General features: G+C 48.3%; 1 protein-coding gene across 5 annotated transcripts in view; it reads left to right on the forward strand.

Moving 5' to 3' along the window:
* The window catches only part of NRG2 (neuregulin 2), a 171,453-nt gene that overhangs the window by 104,267 nt on the left and 52,847 nt on the right, over positions 1 to 14,339 (forward strand). For all 5 annotated transcript variants that reach the window (XM_074884117.1, XM_074884118.1, XM_074884121.1 and 2 more), the window contains exon 2: positions 3,798 to 3,969. In XM_074884117.1, coding sequence (XP_074740218.1) covers positions 3,798 to 3,969 — 172 coding nt within the window. The remainder of the gene's footprint in view (positions 1 to 3,797; positions 3,970 to 14,339) is intronic.

Consider the following 14,339-nt stretch of genomic DNA (forward strand, 5'->3'; position numbering starts at 1 on the left):
ACGTGAGGAAATTGGACCTAGATCCCGCTTGGTATACATCTGAGACTGTTTGCCAGGGATAGTATGTTATCTTGGTATGTATGAAGCTAGTGACTTTGTTCTCCCAATGTATTTGAAAAAGTGACCAAAAATGTTCAGAGCACTAAAGAAAGGGGGCACTTTTAAAATCCTCACGTGTGTTTGAACCAAGCGCATGACTTTCTGAGCTGCAACTCTGTGATTTGGGCAGGACAGAGATAGGAAACGGGCTGATGTTGAAGCTGAAAATGAACCAAAATGTAAAACTTGGACATACTACAGTGTTAGCACTCTGTGCGCTGCTTTGGTCTCTCAGGCTACTTTAGTTTACTGCTGGAGAAGGTTGAAAGGTGATTCATTCATAGTTTACAAGAACCTAAAAAGGAAAGAGGTTTCTGGTTGCTAGATGGGATTCAAATTTACCAGAGAAAGGCAGAGAGATCTCTTGGCTGGAAGCCAAAGTTAGAGAAATTCAGGCTAGGAATAAGGGCTGCAGTTTAAACAATATGGATAAAAACCAGTGGAAGGTCTTTGGCTGGCATTAAGCAGACTTACCAGCAGTTAATGGCTCTAAATGAGGATTTCTGTGTTTTTCTCAGAGATGCAGGAATTATAAAGAGAGACTTTCCAGTCCAGAGCAGCTCTTCCAGGAGACCAAGGCTGGGCTTCCCTTTCCACTGGTGCAGCCTGTGCGTGGCTCTGGATGCTGCGTCCCCAGGCCTGGGGCTCTGCCTGCTCTTCCCATGATGCTGTCCAAACACAAGCCACGCTTGTAGTGTAGCAGTAAGGTGCCCAGATGTGCTGGGTGTCAGGGAGCACAGCTCTGTTTCTTTGTGCACAGCGCTGTTCCCAGACACAGTCCAAAATATTTCTGGATTGGATTCCCCTTTCACTAGCCTGTCTGATTCAACTGGAGAATTACAGTCCATGAAGTGTGGTTTGCGAGCTGAATGTACTGTCCTTTTCCCTCCTGCAGTAAGACAGCAGAAAACATGCAATCTGAGGAGGAAACATGTTCTCCTCCCTTTTTCTGGGCAGGACTCTGCTGGAGGGGTGTGATGCAGGTAGAGCCCCTGCCCTGTGTGAGTGTCAGCTCCATCTCTGCCATGCATGGCATATGTCTCTTTGGACCTGCCTGTTTAGGAATGACATGTAATTTATCACTGGTAACCAAGAGCACAAGGTGCAAGAAATGCATATGCTTGGACGAGGTGTGATTCATGTCGGTGGGGAGGAACCAAGGAATAGAGATCTTGGAAGGTTTCTTGCTTGTCCTTGGCCCTCTCCTTCAACAATCACCAGGTTTCTGAGCTTTGCTCTGCTCTTGCCAGCATTTTCTGGGGAGAGGGACAGTGCTGACACATCTTTCTCCCAGGCCATGCTGCCTGCTTCATTATTGTGCAGCCCACAAGCCTGGAAATAATAGATGCACCAATGCCAAGGTCAGGACCTTCCCAGTATTTAAGGCATATTTAATATTTAAGGTATACTGTTGACATGGTACAGGGTGACCTCAGTGTACAACAGGAGCCAACCAACACACATTCAGACAGAATAAATATTTGACAGAGTCTATTTCTCTATTCCCCAAAATGACCCCTATAAAAGCAAGGTCCTGTTTACCTTCCCGGCTCTCTGTGCACAGTGTTCTGAGAAGAGACAAGCTCTCTTCTCCATTCATTGCCTTCCTGCTCTTCTGGGTGACCCATTTCCAGGCAAGGATCAGCAATACTGGCTTCACAAAACCCCAGGACACCTTGGATTTTCACAGAACTCCTGAAATTTGGGGAAAACTCAGTTCTTGTTCAGAAGTCTCTCTGTCTGTGCCAAAGCACAGTGACCTGGGAAACACTGCAAGACGTTGGTGTGCAGCCTGAAGCAATTGCCTGCAGCTGTCCAAGTTTTTTCTGTGGTCCCTGCCCCAGCAGCTCATGTGCAGCCCTCCCCATCCTGTTGCCTGTGGCACAGGTTTCTAGGGAGCCTGCAGCAGGGTTGAGTGTGCAAAAATATCAGTCAGGAAGAATAGTTGGTGGGATTTATTATTTTTTTTCCTTGGTGTGCTAAACATGCTTTCTTTGCACTATTGGATCTTAAGTTTGCTTCTGTGCCTTGGTGCCCGTGGAGCTGTGCAGCTCGGAGTCAGCATAAGGTCCCGTGTGCTTGGGATCAGACCTGCTGCGTTACCCACCCATGTGCTGCCAGGCACCTCTCCTCTCACGCTTGCAGACATCGCTGGGTTTGCATTTCAGTCAGTGTGAGCTTTGCTCAGACAATTTGTGTTACCCTGAATTGTTCCATTTCTGTCCATGTTTGTATCTTTTCAATTAAGGACAATTTTGCTTCTCATACCCTCCGCACATGAAACAAAGCAAAATGAAAGTCTACCTACCACACGAGCATATGCCTGATGATTGCTGTGCTTTTTATTTTGTGCAAGATTGCTTTCAGTGAAAACAGTCTTTAAATAAAACCGGCCTATGATAACTTAGCTTGGCATGAAGAATGAATGGAGACATGCGAAGATCTATATAATGCAACCCATCCAGTTCCTCCTCCTTTGATTGCTCTTCCATATCGCAAGATCAGAATGCACAAGGCAATTAAAAGATGGCTTGTTTATATTAGACAGAGGAAATACTTTATCTGTAACACATCTTAGACAAGTGGAAACCATTGTTACCAACATTCTTAAGGCAAAACCAGCAACTTGCTATTTTTTTTTTTAAGGTTAATGCTGAGAATGAAAAAGGGAGCTAGAAGAGTGCAGACCTGTCAGTTGAAAGAAAAATTGCAAGCCTGCTAATCCTTTCTTGTCAGGTTTAATATGAAGCCTGGCAGAGATTGATAAGAAGTGTCTCCCTCTCTGCCTCATGTTCCAGGTGCAAGGTAAAATCATCTCTCTGAAACACCCATGAAAGCTCACATGCAGAGCCAGGCTTCAGACTGGAAAGGCTGCTGGCCATCCTGACACTGCAGGTCCTGGCCAGCCTGATGCTGCAGGTCCTAAGGCCATTTTAAATAGCTTTATTCTTTCATTTTTCTAACTGCAACATGAAGAATAGGTGTCCCTCCCCTTTCATCCTTTATACGTGCAGGTTTTCATTGCAGCCCCTCTCAGTGGCTGTTGATCTGCTGCTGATGCTGTCGAGCTGAATGACCGTCCATCTTAGCAGCAGGCACAGAGCATCCATGGCACACACTGCTGGGGGACAGGGGACCACTCTCTGTGACCTGCCTCTGCTCCTTGTGCAGCGAAATGCTCTGGCTGTGGTTGGTGGGGTTGTGGGACTGGCAGCATGCCTGTTGGCAGTGGCAGAGGTCATGTATGCGTTGGTAATCATCGGCAGCAATGTCAGGATGCAGGGAAAAATAGTCTCCAAAGAACTTGAGCTCCTGCATCCGCGGTTCTGGCGTGGTGGGAGAGCCTGGAGAGCACAGCAAACCCCTAAGCTAGCAGAAGACATGCAGGTCCTGCCTACATGAGTAAGGACAGCCATGGAGCAGTCAAATCTGGCCACGTGTAGCAGAGAAAACAGCGAGCCAGACCCAGGGGCTCCCTCTGTTCCTCATGGGAATGTTTCTGACTCTGTGCTCCTTCCCTACCTGTGTGCTGGTAGAACCTGGGTAGCCAAGCTGGCATGCAGCCCCTCTCCAGCCATCACACGGCAGCAGGGGCAGCAAACGCTTTTCCCACGGGAGGGGGCTTGGTGGGCTCACATCACTTGTGCGCAGCCTCTGAAAGAGGCAGGTTTCACATTGTCTGGTTTCTCTTTTTGTAGCTGTCCCTCCCAAACTGAAGAAACTGAAAAGCCCAAACGTTCATGTCGGTGAAAAGATTTCACTGAAATGTGAGGCGACTGCTGGAAACCCTCAGCCGTCCTACAAATGGTTTAAAGATGGCAAAGAGCTGAAGAAGAGCAAAGACATCCGGATCAAGTATGGGAATGGGAAGTAAGTATGCAATGGGGCTGCTTTGCCTCTGCTCACTAATGCTGAGTGTCTGGGTCCGGGGGACCATCTGGCTAGAAGTGGTGCTGTGCTCTCCAAGTCACTGCTGAGCGACACTGCGATGCTTCCTTGGAGTCACAGGGCCATGCCCAGTCCATTTACCATGCCCGAGAGAGTGACCAAAATTCCCAGTTTCCTCAGAGAGTAGTGGAGAGAGGGGTGCAAGGAGTGCACAGGATAGATGCTGGGTTTGTAGATGGGGCTCTCCTTGGGTAACTGTGTCATTGGGTATCATCTGAGATGGGTGTCCAGTGACCTGGGAAGACAACTCTTTCCCTGTTAGCTGTAGCCTGGTTGTAGGCAGCTCAGGTTACCAGGGGTGAATCCTGCTTTGTGATTCGGGGTTTGAACGCAGAAGCTATCCAAACTCAGTGGTTGCCCCACCAGCCAACAGCAGGCCTGCGTAAATGTGGGAGGAATTGCTCTGTTCTCCCCTAAATTTAGGTGCACTCAAAAGCATCTAAGGCAACTGCAAGGATGAAAGAGCACATCACGATACTATCTGATATGGGCCTATAGTCACCCACTGAGGCCTTGTCTCACTCAAGACCTTGCATCGCTGCACCCAGGGCAAGCTCCATCGTGGCTGCCCCAAACTCCCCACGCAGCAAAGGTCTTGAGCAGCTGCTCTCAGTGAGTGTCATCCTAGGGACTGCCTCATTCAGGCACTGCAAAAACACCAGGAGAAATAGGCCCCAGTGACTAAGCTAAAGGGTTCTCAATGGAAATTGATTTAAATGGATTTTTTAACGGTTTTCTAGGTCAAATATTTACATATGATGTATCTTAAAATTATTCCATAATCGTAACTATGCTTACATTCATATATCCTGACCTAACCAGCAACAAAGTCAGCTTGCAACTGCCTGACCCCTTGGAAAATTCGAAACTAATTCTTTGCTAACATATGTTATGTCTGTGTGTATGAAAAATAGCTCACTTCTTCTCATTATGGACTTGATAGAGTATTAATGTTTAAAATTAGAAGCCACTAAAAATCAGTTAGAAAAATCAGTTAGTGCTCGAATGGGTCATTGTCAATTGCTCTAATTTAATTTCAGTTCTCTTGGTTTTGATTTCAGAGTCACACCCAAAATGGTTGACCTCCTTACAGTAATAACTGTAAGATTCATGGCTCTTTTTGGATGAGGTAGAGAGGTGGTCAGTGCAAGGCTTAGGCTAGAAACACCAGCAGATCCAGGATAACAGGCTTGTACGTAGCCGTCTGCTCAGGAAGGGCTGTCTGGGCTTGCAGGCAGCAGAGGTGGGGCAGAACTGCCTGCCTCTTTGCTCTGTTGCCCTCAGTATTTCTGTGGCCCTTGTCAGCCTCATGGCCGCAGTTGTTTACTGCTGGGTACTGGAGCTGGGATGCCCTGGAGGAATGTCTGCACCAAGCACTGCAGCCAGGCGTGGGAAGCCTGCCTGTGGACGCTGCATCCCTGCGGGCAGGCAGCTTGTGGGACCCTGAGCTCCCTGGTGCTGGGGTCTTGCAGGGATGTTGGGGAGCTATTTCCCTCAGAGCTAGAGAGCAATCAGCCCCAGACCAAACACCCGGCAAAACTCTCTGGGGAGGGATCCTGGCAATGGTGAGAAGTGCCTCTTGCAGCATTTCCCTGCTGTGCTCCCAGAGATCACAGTTCTTCCTTGCCTCCTGGCACCCTGTGTCCAGCACGAAGCTGTGACAGGATGGCATCCCACCCACAGCGGCGCAGGGGGGGCAAGCACTCCCTGGGCCAGGGACATAAACATATGGCAGAAGGTTGATCCTCTTTTCTCAGGACACTGCTGTCAAGTAATAATTTTGCATTTACCGGTTTCCATGGCAACACGTTGGCTCACAGCCTGCCAGTGACAGGCCAAAGACATGTGCGTGCTAGAAGTGCTTCCTGATGGCAAAATAAGCCCAAGGATAAACATTGTAAAGAAAGCTGAGCACCTGCCTCCTCCAGCGTCTGAAGCTCCCTCAGCAGCAAAGGTGTGAGCCCAAAGCACCCCCAGCTGCTCTGCCCCCAGAATCGCCTCCCATCCCTGCTTCTGCTCCCTGCTGCCATTAAAACACGCCATTCAGTGGAGAGGTTACCTGGCTGGGGCTGGGGCCTGACTACAGAGACTAGACTCAAGCAGCTGTCGAGCTGGGACAGCTTGGAGATGATAACCCCTTGTTGACCGTTTGCCCCTTGTTGAGGAGTCGGCAATGCAGGAACGCTCCTCCACGCAGATCCCGCTGGGTCTGTGCACACCCCGTCTGGCATCCTCAGCTTTCAGACTCTCCTCTCCACTGCGTTTCCTAGGTCTTAGTGCTTGAAAACACCTCAAGGGCAGAGTGCTCACTGGCATTGACTCCTGATCTTGACTGCATGCAATAAACATTAAAAATTGCTCTGTGCATGCATGCTGAGGATTGAGGGAGCCCTCATGACTTTGCATATCTCCGTTAAGTAGGTAGTGGGGCTGAGTTTAGTAGAGGGATCCAAAACTGGACATGGGATATGGGTGTACATCATTATTTCCAGCATGTTAGGAGGGGACTCCAGGGAAGGATAAGCATCCTAAACTGTAAAGCTCAGAAAGGAAGTCTTACTCTATGATGATTAATTCAAGAATAATGGGGTTTATACATCTGGCTCCACTTAGAGATAACACTGGTCTCCAGATAATCCTCAGGTCTTCCTTTCAGTTCAGAGTACAGTGGGGTTTTCAGAGGGCTAGAAATAGAACACTCGGGAGGGACTTTCATAGAGGAAGTACACAAGGCAAAAAGCTTCACAGACTATGCAGCATCTGGCCAGGTGCACAGGATCACTTCTTTAAAAGTTTGATCCAAAGACCTAATAGAGTTGTCTGCTGGAGTGAGGCAAAATGAGCCTTGCCAGGATGTGGAGGTGTTGTCCATGGTGTTTCCCTTGGCCCTGTGAGTCCCCAGCAGAGCTGGGCACAGCTCTGTGTCAGACTCTTTGCCTGGAATGCTGTGGTCCTTGGACAACATGCAGAGGATTAGGACGGGAGACAAGAAGAACATGGTTGCCCTCTGTGACTCATTCCTGTGCCACTCTGTGCCTAGCTTTCCTCTCTGTGTGTTAAAAGAGCCTTGAGATCTCTAACTAGAAAGCATGACTGAAGCCCTTTTTTTGTGATCAAGTTTTCATCTGATCCCACTGGCCTTCTTAGAGTAGGAGATCTCTCTGAAAATAGGGGAAGCATATGTTGTAAGGAGGAGAGGAGCAGTTAACTGTATGCCAGCTCTTCAGCTTTTCCATCAATCATCTTCCCTCCTGTTTTTCAAATTTACCGCCAAAACTTCTGGTGCCATCAGGCAAAGGAGTCGGGTATTTTCAATGGATATTTTCTGGAGGGAGGGGAACAATTCTGATTCCTCCTTTCTGAACTGCATGTTCCATCTGTAATGAGTAACAGGCTGGGGCAAGCCTGGCTTGCACGAAGAGGAAACTTCTCTTTAAGGTGGAAGAAATTATTGGCTGGAATTTTATCTCTGGCTCAAATTAAAACACAGTTGATGGGGAACGTAGAGAAATGACCCAGAAAGAATTGCATGCAGTTGTGGAGGTACAGCATAGTGAGTGGCTCCCGCTCTGAGCTGCCAAAGCAATACTGTTTTCTGCTGAGTGTGTCTTGAGATCTGATTGAAGCTGCTAGCTCCCAAGAAGTTAAGGCTCAGTTTTGACTCTCTGACTGTCCTGGTAAATGGTCAAATGCCAATTGTGGAGAAAGCCAAGGGAGTTTCTGTTTGTGGAGGTGTAGAGAACCTACCCCACTTCAGGATGTGCTCGGGGCTCAGCCCTGATACATGTAGATCTTCAGCTGGAGTCAGAAGAAATCCAGGAGCCTGGTAGTCTCCTAGCTGTGGCTGTCCTTACAGCCTCTTCTCTTTGTGTGCTCTTTTACCAAGGGAGATTGCTGGGGTGATGAAGTAGGCGTATCGTTAGATTGGAGAGGGTTGGCAGTTCAGTTTGGGACAGGCTGACCATATGACATCCCTTGGGAGTAGTGTCCTACTTTCAGTATCACCAGGAATCCCTATTGTTAGCCTGTAAGTGGAGCCAAGGGATACCCTCCTCTCCTGTTTCTGTACAGTAGTCCCTCAGGCAATGCTGGTTGGGGCAGATTCATTGCTGGGGTCTTCCTTGTAGAGCTCCCTGCTGTAGATTATTCCCCACCCACAATGAATGGGGCTGTGGTCTTCCCTGTACAGCTCACTGCTCTGGAATGAAGGCAAAAAAAAAATAATGCCAAAGCAGCAGGGGAAAGAGAATGCCAATAAAGATAAATGATTTCCTAATTAAGCCTGGAGACAAGGAGGGGCAAAGAGAACTTGTTGAAGCCTTGTGGGAGCCAGAGTGAACCCAAGCAGGCTATACCACCACTCTGGCAGGGGTCTTCAGGCTGACATTTTTAAACAAAGGAAAAAGCTCATTTGACAATGGATCTTGCAAGAGCAATTCCAGATGCCTTGAAGCAAAGACTCTTCTCAAGCACCGGTGTTGTTATAATCACCAGGGGAGCTTCTGCCTTGCTAACTCTCACGATGTCATTATAAGTCTCCGATATTTGGGATTTGGTTTTAGCTGCTGAAGGCACTTTATTGGAGGGGGGTGTGAAGGAGAGCATCTCCTTTGTTTGTCTGTTTGTTGTTTTAAAGGAGATGATGGACATCATCTTGGCCAATGCACCTGGGACTGAACCAGGGAATTTGAGAACTGAAAGGAGAAGCAGTTGGGTCTTGAGCTAGAACAATCCACAAACTTTGCAAGTTGGGGCTCCTAAGACGTTCAGGGAATGGGCATTTAATCAAACTTGACTGAGTTACAGTGGCTAACAAGTTATAGTCAGATGCTGGGCTGCTTCAACTAATGGTGTGTGCAGACTTAGAGGTGGAAGGAGCTTTATGTGCCTGAAATTTTGTATGGTTTTTCCAGTGATGGTGGCTGCTTTAAAAAAAAAATCTCCCTACAGACCTTAGCCCGCTTCAGTTGCAAAATGTCACACATTAGGTTGAAGCACTCATTGAGACATGAGCTGAAATCCCATTCATCCAGTTTAAGTTCAAATGCTTTGCCTTGGGGAAGGAGGGCTGGGGTGAGGGCTGAGGCTGCAGGCAGTTAATCTGGGACAGCACATTATATACCCACAGGCATGAATTTGCCAGGTCCCCCTTATACTTCATGGATCAGGCACCGTTGAGTATCTGTGACACATACCAGGTGCAGAAAAATGGCTTAGGAAGAAAAGAATGACATGCATCCCAAAGACTCCAAACAGAAAGGAGCCCCAAAACTGTAACTGAATCTCTTGCACAAACCTGTGCGCCACCGCGGTGTTATGTTTTGTAGAGGTTTTGGAGGGGTAGTTCTCTGTCCATCTGAAGGTGCCATCCCTTTCCCATGACCTCTGTTCCCACAAATGCTTTTTCCTGATCTGAGTATTTGCAGCGTGGCTCTGCTCATCTGAATTCCTGTGCTCTGCACAGGGCTCCCCCCCCAGACAACTGCTTTTAGTATGGCACCTCCCTCTCCTCCTCCCCTGATTCTTTAAAACTAATTGGCTTTGCTTTAAAGGCCTTCTCAGGCCTTCCTTCCCACTTCTAGCGATCCCTGAAGTTTTGGTCCTGCCTCTGATTTGCCCAGCCTATCAGCCTCCATCTAATATGTGATCCGATTCCAAACTAGGACCTCTGTGCCGCCTTTGCAGCAGCACTGATCCTCTCTTTCCCTCCCCGCTACAAAATGAGCTTGTGGTTTGGTTGCTGAGATAGTGAGACCTCTGCACAGTGTCCTGGCTGCACACCTACCAGGGGTGTCTCATCTCTGTATTGAGGTCTTATGCTCTTTGGGACAGGGAGGTATCTGTTCCACATTTGGTGCTGGGAGGTTCCTGGCTCTTGGGAGGCTGCTAGCGTGCTCCTGTGAGATAGCACAGTAAGCATGGAAAGAACCTGCTCTGAGCTGGCCTCAGTACTACTCCAGGATCTACATTTTCTCAAAGAAGTTCAAATCCTGGCATTGGGGTTGGAGGAAACATTCATGGGATGGATCAATTGCCTTGAATTCCAGGACAAGTAGTACAAGAGACCCTGCCCTGACATCAGGTCTGTGCATCAGCCTTAACCCAAAATTCAGCTTTTACGTATTTATTGATTTCACGCCCCAGCAGCTGCCACAGACTTGCCTGGCACAAGGAGCAGCAGCACACAGGAGTTTGCCTCTCAACGGAGTGGCCGCAAAGTCCACTCCAGGGACTGGTGTGTGGTTGCGTTATGCTGCCTCTGTTGCCTTACACCTCTTCCCATTGCAGGAACAACTGTGGCAATTCAGTGATGTGTCCCCAGGCCGAATTGGAGGATGGAAGGGGGTTGCACAAGTGACCCTGCTCTTTGGAGCATACTTATCGATCTTTTCCCCTTTTGTTGACACTGTGTGACCCAGAAGGGACTCCAGCTCTCACTCAGACCAGTGTCAGTGTCAGCTCTGCAGAGTGAGGACTGGTCGAGTCTTCCTTTTAAAGTCAGCCTGTCCCAAGCCTGGGCACAGAGAGACAACAGCACTGCTGAGCAGAGAAGGGGCAAATCTGCTTTTCAGGTTAGAACAGCACTTTAATGTTGGGGGACAGGGGTAGGAGAGAGCAGGAAGAGTGGGTCAGGGGATGGTCGGTCCTATCCTGGGCACCCGCAAGGACATTAGCTGTCTCCCACGCCTGCCTCTCCCACAGTCCCAGCAGGTCAAACACTGAGTGGGGCAGATGATCCTGTGATGGGAGGAGGAAGGAGGACTTCACCCACTGCAGAAGGGATGCTGACTGAGCTGAAAAGTCCAAACCTTCTGGTCCTTCCCCCTCTTATTTGATTGCTTTGCTTGAGGGCATTTTTTATCCTTTTCTCATTTGCTGTTTCCGTAGCTAATCCTGAGCTAGCCAGATCATGCCCCAGAGTCTGTAGCAGCCAGCATAGGGCCACTTGTTTTTCCCAAGCACCACAAGGCACAGCCGGCTTGCCCAGCTCTGTCGTGGTGCTCTGTAACTGAAGCGCAGGGAAGATAAGGGTGGTTTCCATCTGGCTGTGCAGGGGACAGGATGCTCCTGGCTGCCACTTCTGCCCTGCTCGACAGAGGTGCTTTGCTGTGGCTGTCCCCACTCTGCTTCACACTGCAGTGATCTCTTCTACCTGATTTTATCCCACTGTGTGCTGGGGAAGATGAATGTGTTCCTTGAGGCCAGGGCACTGAGAGTTCCTGCTCCAACCCGTGGGGCTGCCTGATGTTTGATGGTTGCTGGACAACGCTTCTTGACTGTAACCTGAAGAATTGGATATTCTGAATCTTCTTGCCAATCATTAACCTGCTCTCTCAGGGCAAATGCACCACTGTGCAGAATGCCAGGACAGCACAGAGGCATCAATTAAACCTTTGGCAGGAGTGTAAGCAGTACACGTTACAGCAATTGCTGGTGTTGCTGCTCTCTGCGGTATCGGTGTGCTTCCTGCCACCGGCTCTGTGCAAATAGAGAGGAATGGAGTTAATAGGTAACCACAGCAATGTGTTCGGTGTGTCCTTTGCAAGGGTCATGTTCGGAAAGTTCCTTTTCCTAGGAGCTCAGGTATGTTTACTATGTGCGGTGTTCTTCGCTGACAATTTAGGGGCCACATATACTGTAGTCTTCAAATTCTCTTCATCAGCTAATTCACTGACTTCTTTATTACTTATGTGTCAGACACCCTATTTTTAGAAGGCTAATAAAATACTACACCAGTAGTAATCCTAGAGCTATTTTTGTCCTGAACGACGCAGAAGTGGCTAAACTCCCATAGGGAACTCTGAGCTGCTCTCCTGCTCACATGCTCTGAGATGAATGGCTTTGCGAGGAGATGACCTGGGAAGATGGTCCTATTTCCACTTGGCAGTAGGTAAGAGGGGAAAAAATGATTCAAGCTTGACCAAAGTGCTGGTGGGAGCATGACTCCTGTCATGAAAAGTTCCTCCTTGGCTGAGATGAATTGCCTGTTTCTTTTCCTCTGACTCTACTGGAGGCCTCCGGGCTCAAGCTCACATTTAGATGTCTAACTCTGAGATGTCTGAATTACAACAGAGGAGCCCAGCCTTCCCAGCCAGAATTTGCCAGGATCTTTGTGTAGGTCCCAACCAAGGGCTGATCTCCCTATTTCCTATTGTAGTCTGGCACCGCAGAGGGTGATTTACTCATCGCTCCAAAGTGCCTTTTGGGGGACTCTTTTTCTCTTGGCCAGAAAGGTATGTTGGGGGATCTTCTTCTGGCCAGGCTGAAGGTCTCCTTGTGAATCCTGTCCCCCAGAGCTTGCAGACAACATATTCCCCATGGTTTATTCCTCCACTAGCACTACAGGAGATAATTAGTACGTGGCTAAGTCATATGTGCTGAGGGTCAGAAAAGACAATGAGGCAGATTTTCCCCTGGGGTAAAGAAGTGTCAACAGAGTTGCACTGCAGTGAAATGATGGGATCTGTCAGTGACCCTGGCCCTTTCACTGAACAAACAGCCCGGGGCAGCGCCTTCCTCCAGAAGAATGGCATCGTCTGGCAGCAAGGCACCCTTGTGAACCAACACAGGAGGGCTTTCCCAGGGGCTGGCGTCCCCAAGGGACATGCTGCCCAGAAGGGCAGAAGGGGACTTGATACAAAACTCCTGTGCACAACGTAATTCCTTGTGTGCTACTAGTTGGTATTTCTGTAAAAACACGCCTCAGACCTCAACAAAGTACCTGCCTTCAGGGGCAGCAGGAGGAAGAACACAAACTTGAAAAACCAATTTCCTAGGCAGTTTTGAGTTAATCCAGTAGCACTCGGAGACAGTAAAATAGAACAGACGCAGACTGGTCATCTTTGTCTTTGCCACACACAGATCAAGCAAGCTCTAGTCTCCTTTACATCCTTCAGTTCAGTTCTTCTAGTGCACAGGCATTATCCATGTGAATCAAAAGGTGCATGACTAATGCTGTGAAACAAGGTATCTTTCTGGCTCTTTCAGTGCTTCCTGGAATAGGGAAATTCTCTTTACTGTGGTTATGCTCCACAGTCAAACTGATCCTTGTCTGTACCCTTCATCTCTCTCCCCCAAGTCTGTTACCTAATATTATACAGCACAGTGTGGAGACCAAGAGTAGCTACACCATTGGTCTGGGGTATGAAAAGCAAGAAAAAGCTCTTGATTTTTCAAGGGGATCTTACAATCCAGAAGAATTTCAACAAACTGTGATGGAAAACAAAAATTAGCTCTTTCTGACAGTACAACAGTCTTGTGCATTAAAACAAAATAATCCTCTGGTTTCACCTTGATGCTAATATGCTATAAATGCCAACATTGCTTTTTATTCTACTCACATTCCTCTCCAGTTCCAGGTAAAAGACCAAATGTCTCTCATCTTGTTCTTGGAGATGAATCTGGCAAACGTGCCCCCTTTCGTTAGCCTTTTGTGTCACTAGAAACTTACTAATTTGTATCTTTGGGACTTAGAACCCTTTATCTGTAAAAGATCACATCACAGGTGATATTCTAATGCTGTAGTGGATTTTTTTCAGTTACTACACACAATGAAATGTGTTGTGCATATGAGATTGCAATACAGCCAATTATCATTAGAATATCTGTCCTCTGGCAGCTGAAGGCAGTGGGTTTGTTAAGGCTTTCGGCTCTGCGCTGGCAGATAGCCTCAGCACGCTGGTGTGTGAGGGCGGTGTTTTCTACAGGACTTTAAGTTAGAGCCTTGCTCTTCCAAGCTGCTTTCAACACGTGCTGCCTGCCTTTTTGCTGTGCGTTGCAGCAATAGCTACAAGCCTGTCATAGGGGTGGTTTATGAAACAAATGGTGTATTCTGTCAATGAGGGTTGAGACAGCTGAGAGAAAGCCATGGCTGGGCTCTGCTGGGGGCAGACTACTTGGAGTTGCATGCAGAAGTACCAGGAGCCCACCTCGCCCCTTTGCCTCTGTGAAGGGAGTAGAACGTGGTCCTGGACTGGGCACTACAGCCCAACAAAGCCAACCCTCTTCATCAGGCACCCATCGTAACTCCCCAGCAAGATGCAGAACCCAACTGCCATCAGGCAACAAAAGGCCCTGGAGGCCCTTAAATGCTTTGCTGTCTCTTGGACGCTGCTTGACTCCTAAGACATCACAGCAGCGAGGACCACAATGTCCAGGACTGTCACGGGCTGTTCTAAGAGACTTGAGAAAATTCAGAGAAGTGTACAGCACTGGGAGTCAGAGCAGCTTTGCACCCCTCTGAATCGGCCTGCTTGTTTAGGCACCCATGTTGGAACACATTGGCCCAAATA

Source organism: Strix uralensis, chromosome 14, assembly GCF_047716275.1.
Source record: "Strix uralensis isolate ZFMK-TIS-50842 chromosome 14, bStrUra1, whole genome shotgun sequence".
Classification (NCBI taxonomy): domain Eukaryota; kingdom Metazoa; phylum Chordata; class Aves; order Strigiformes; family Strigidae; genus Strix; species Strix uralensis.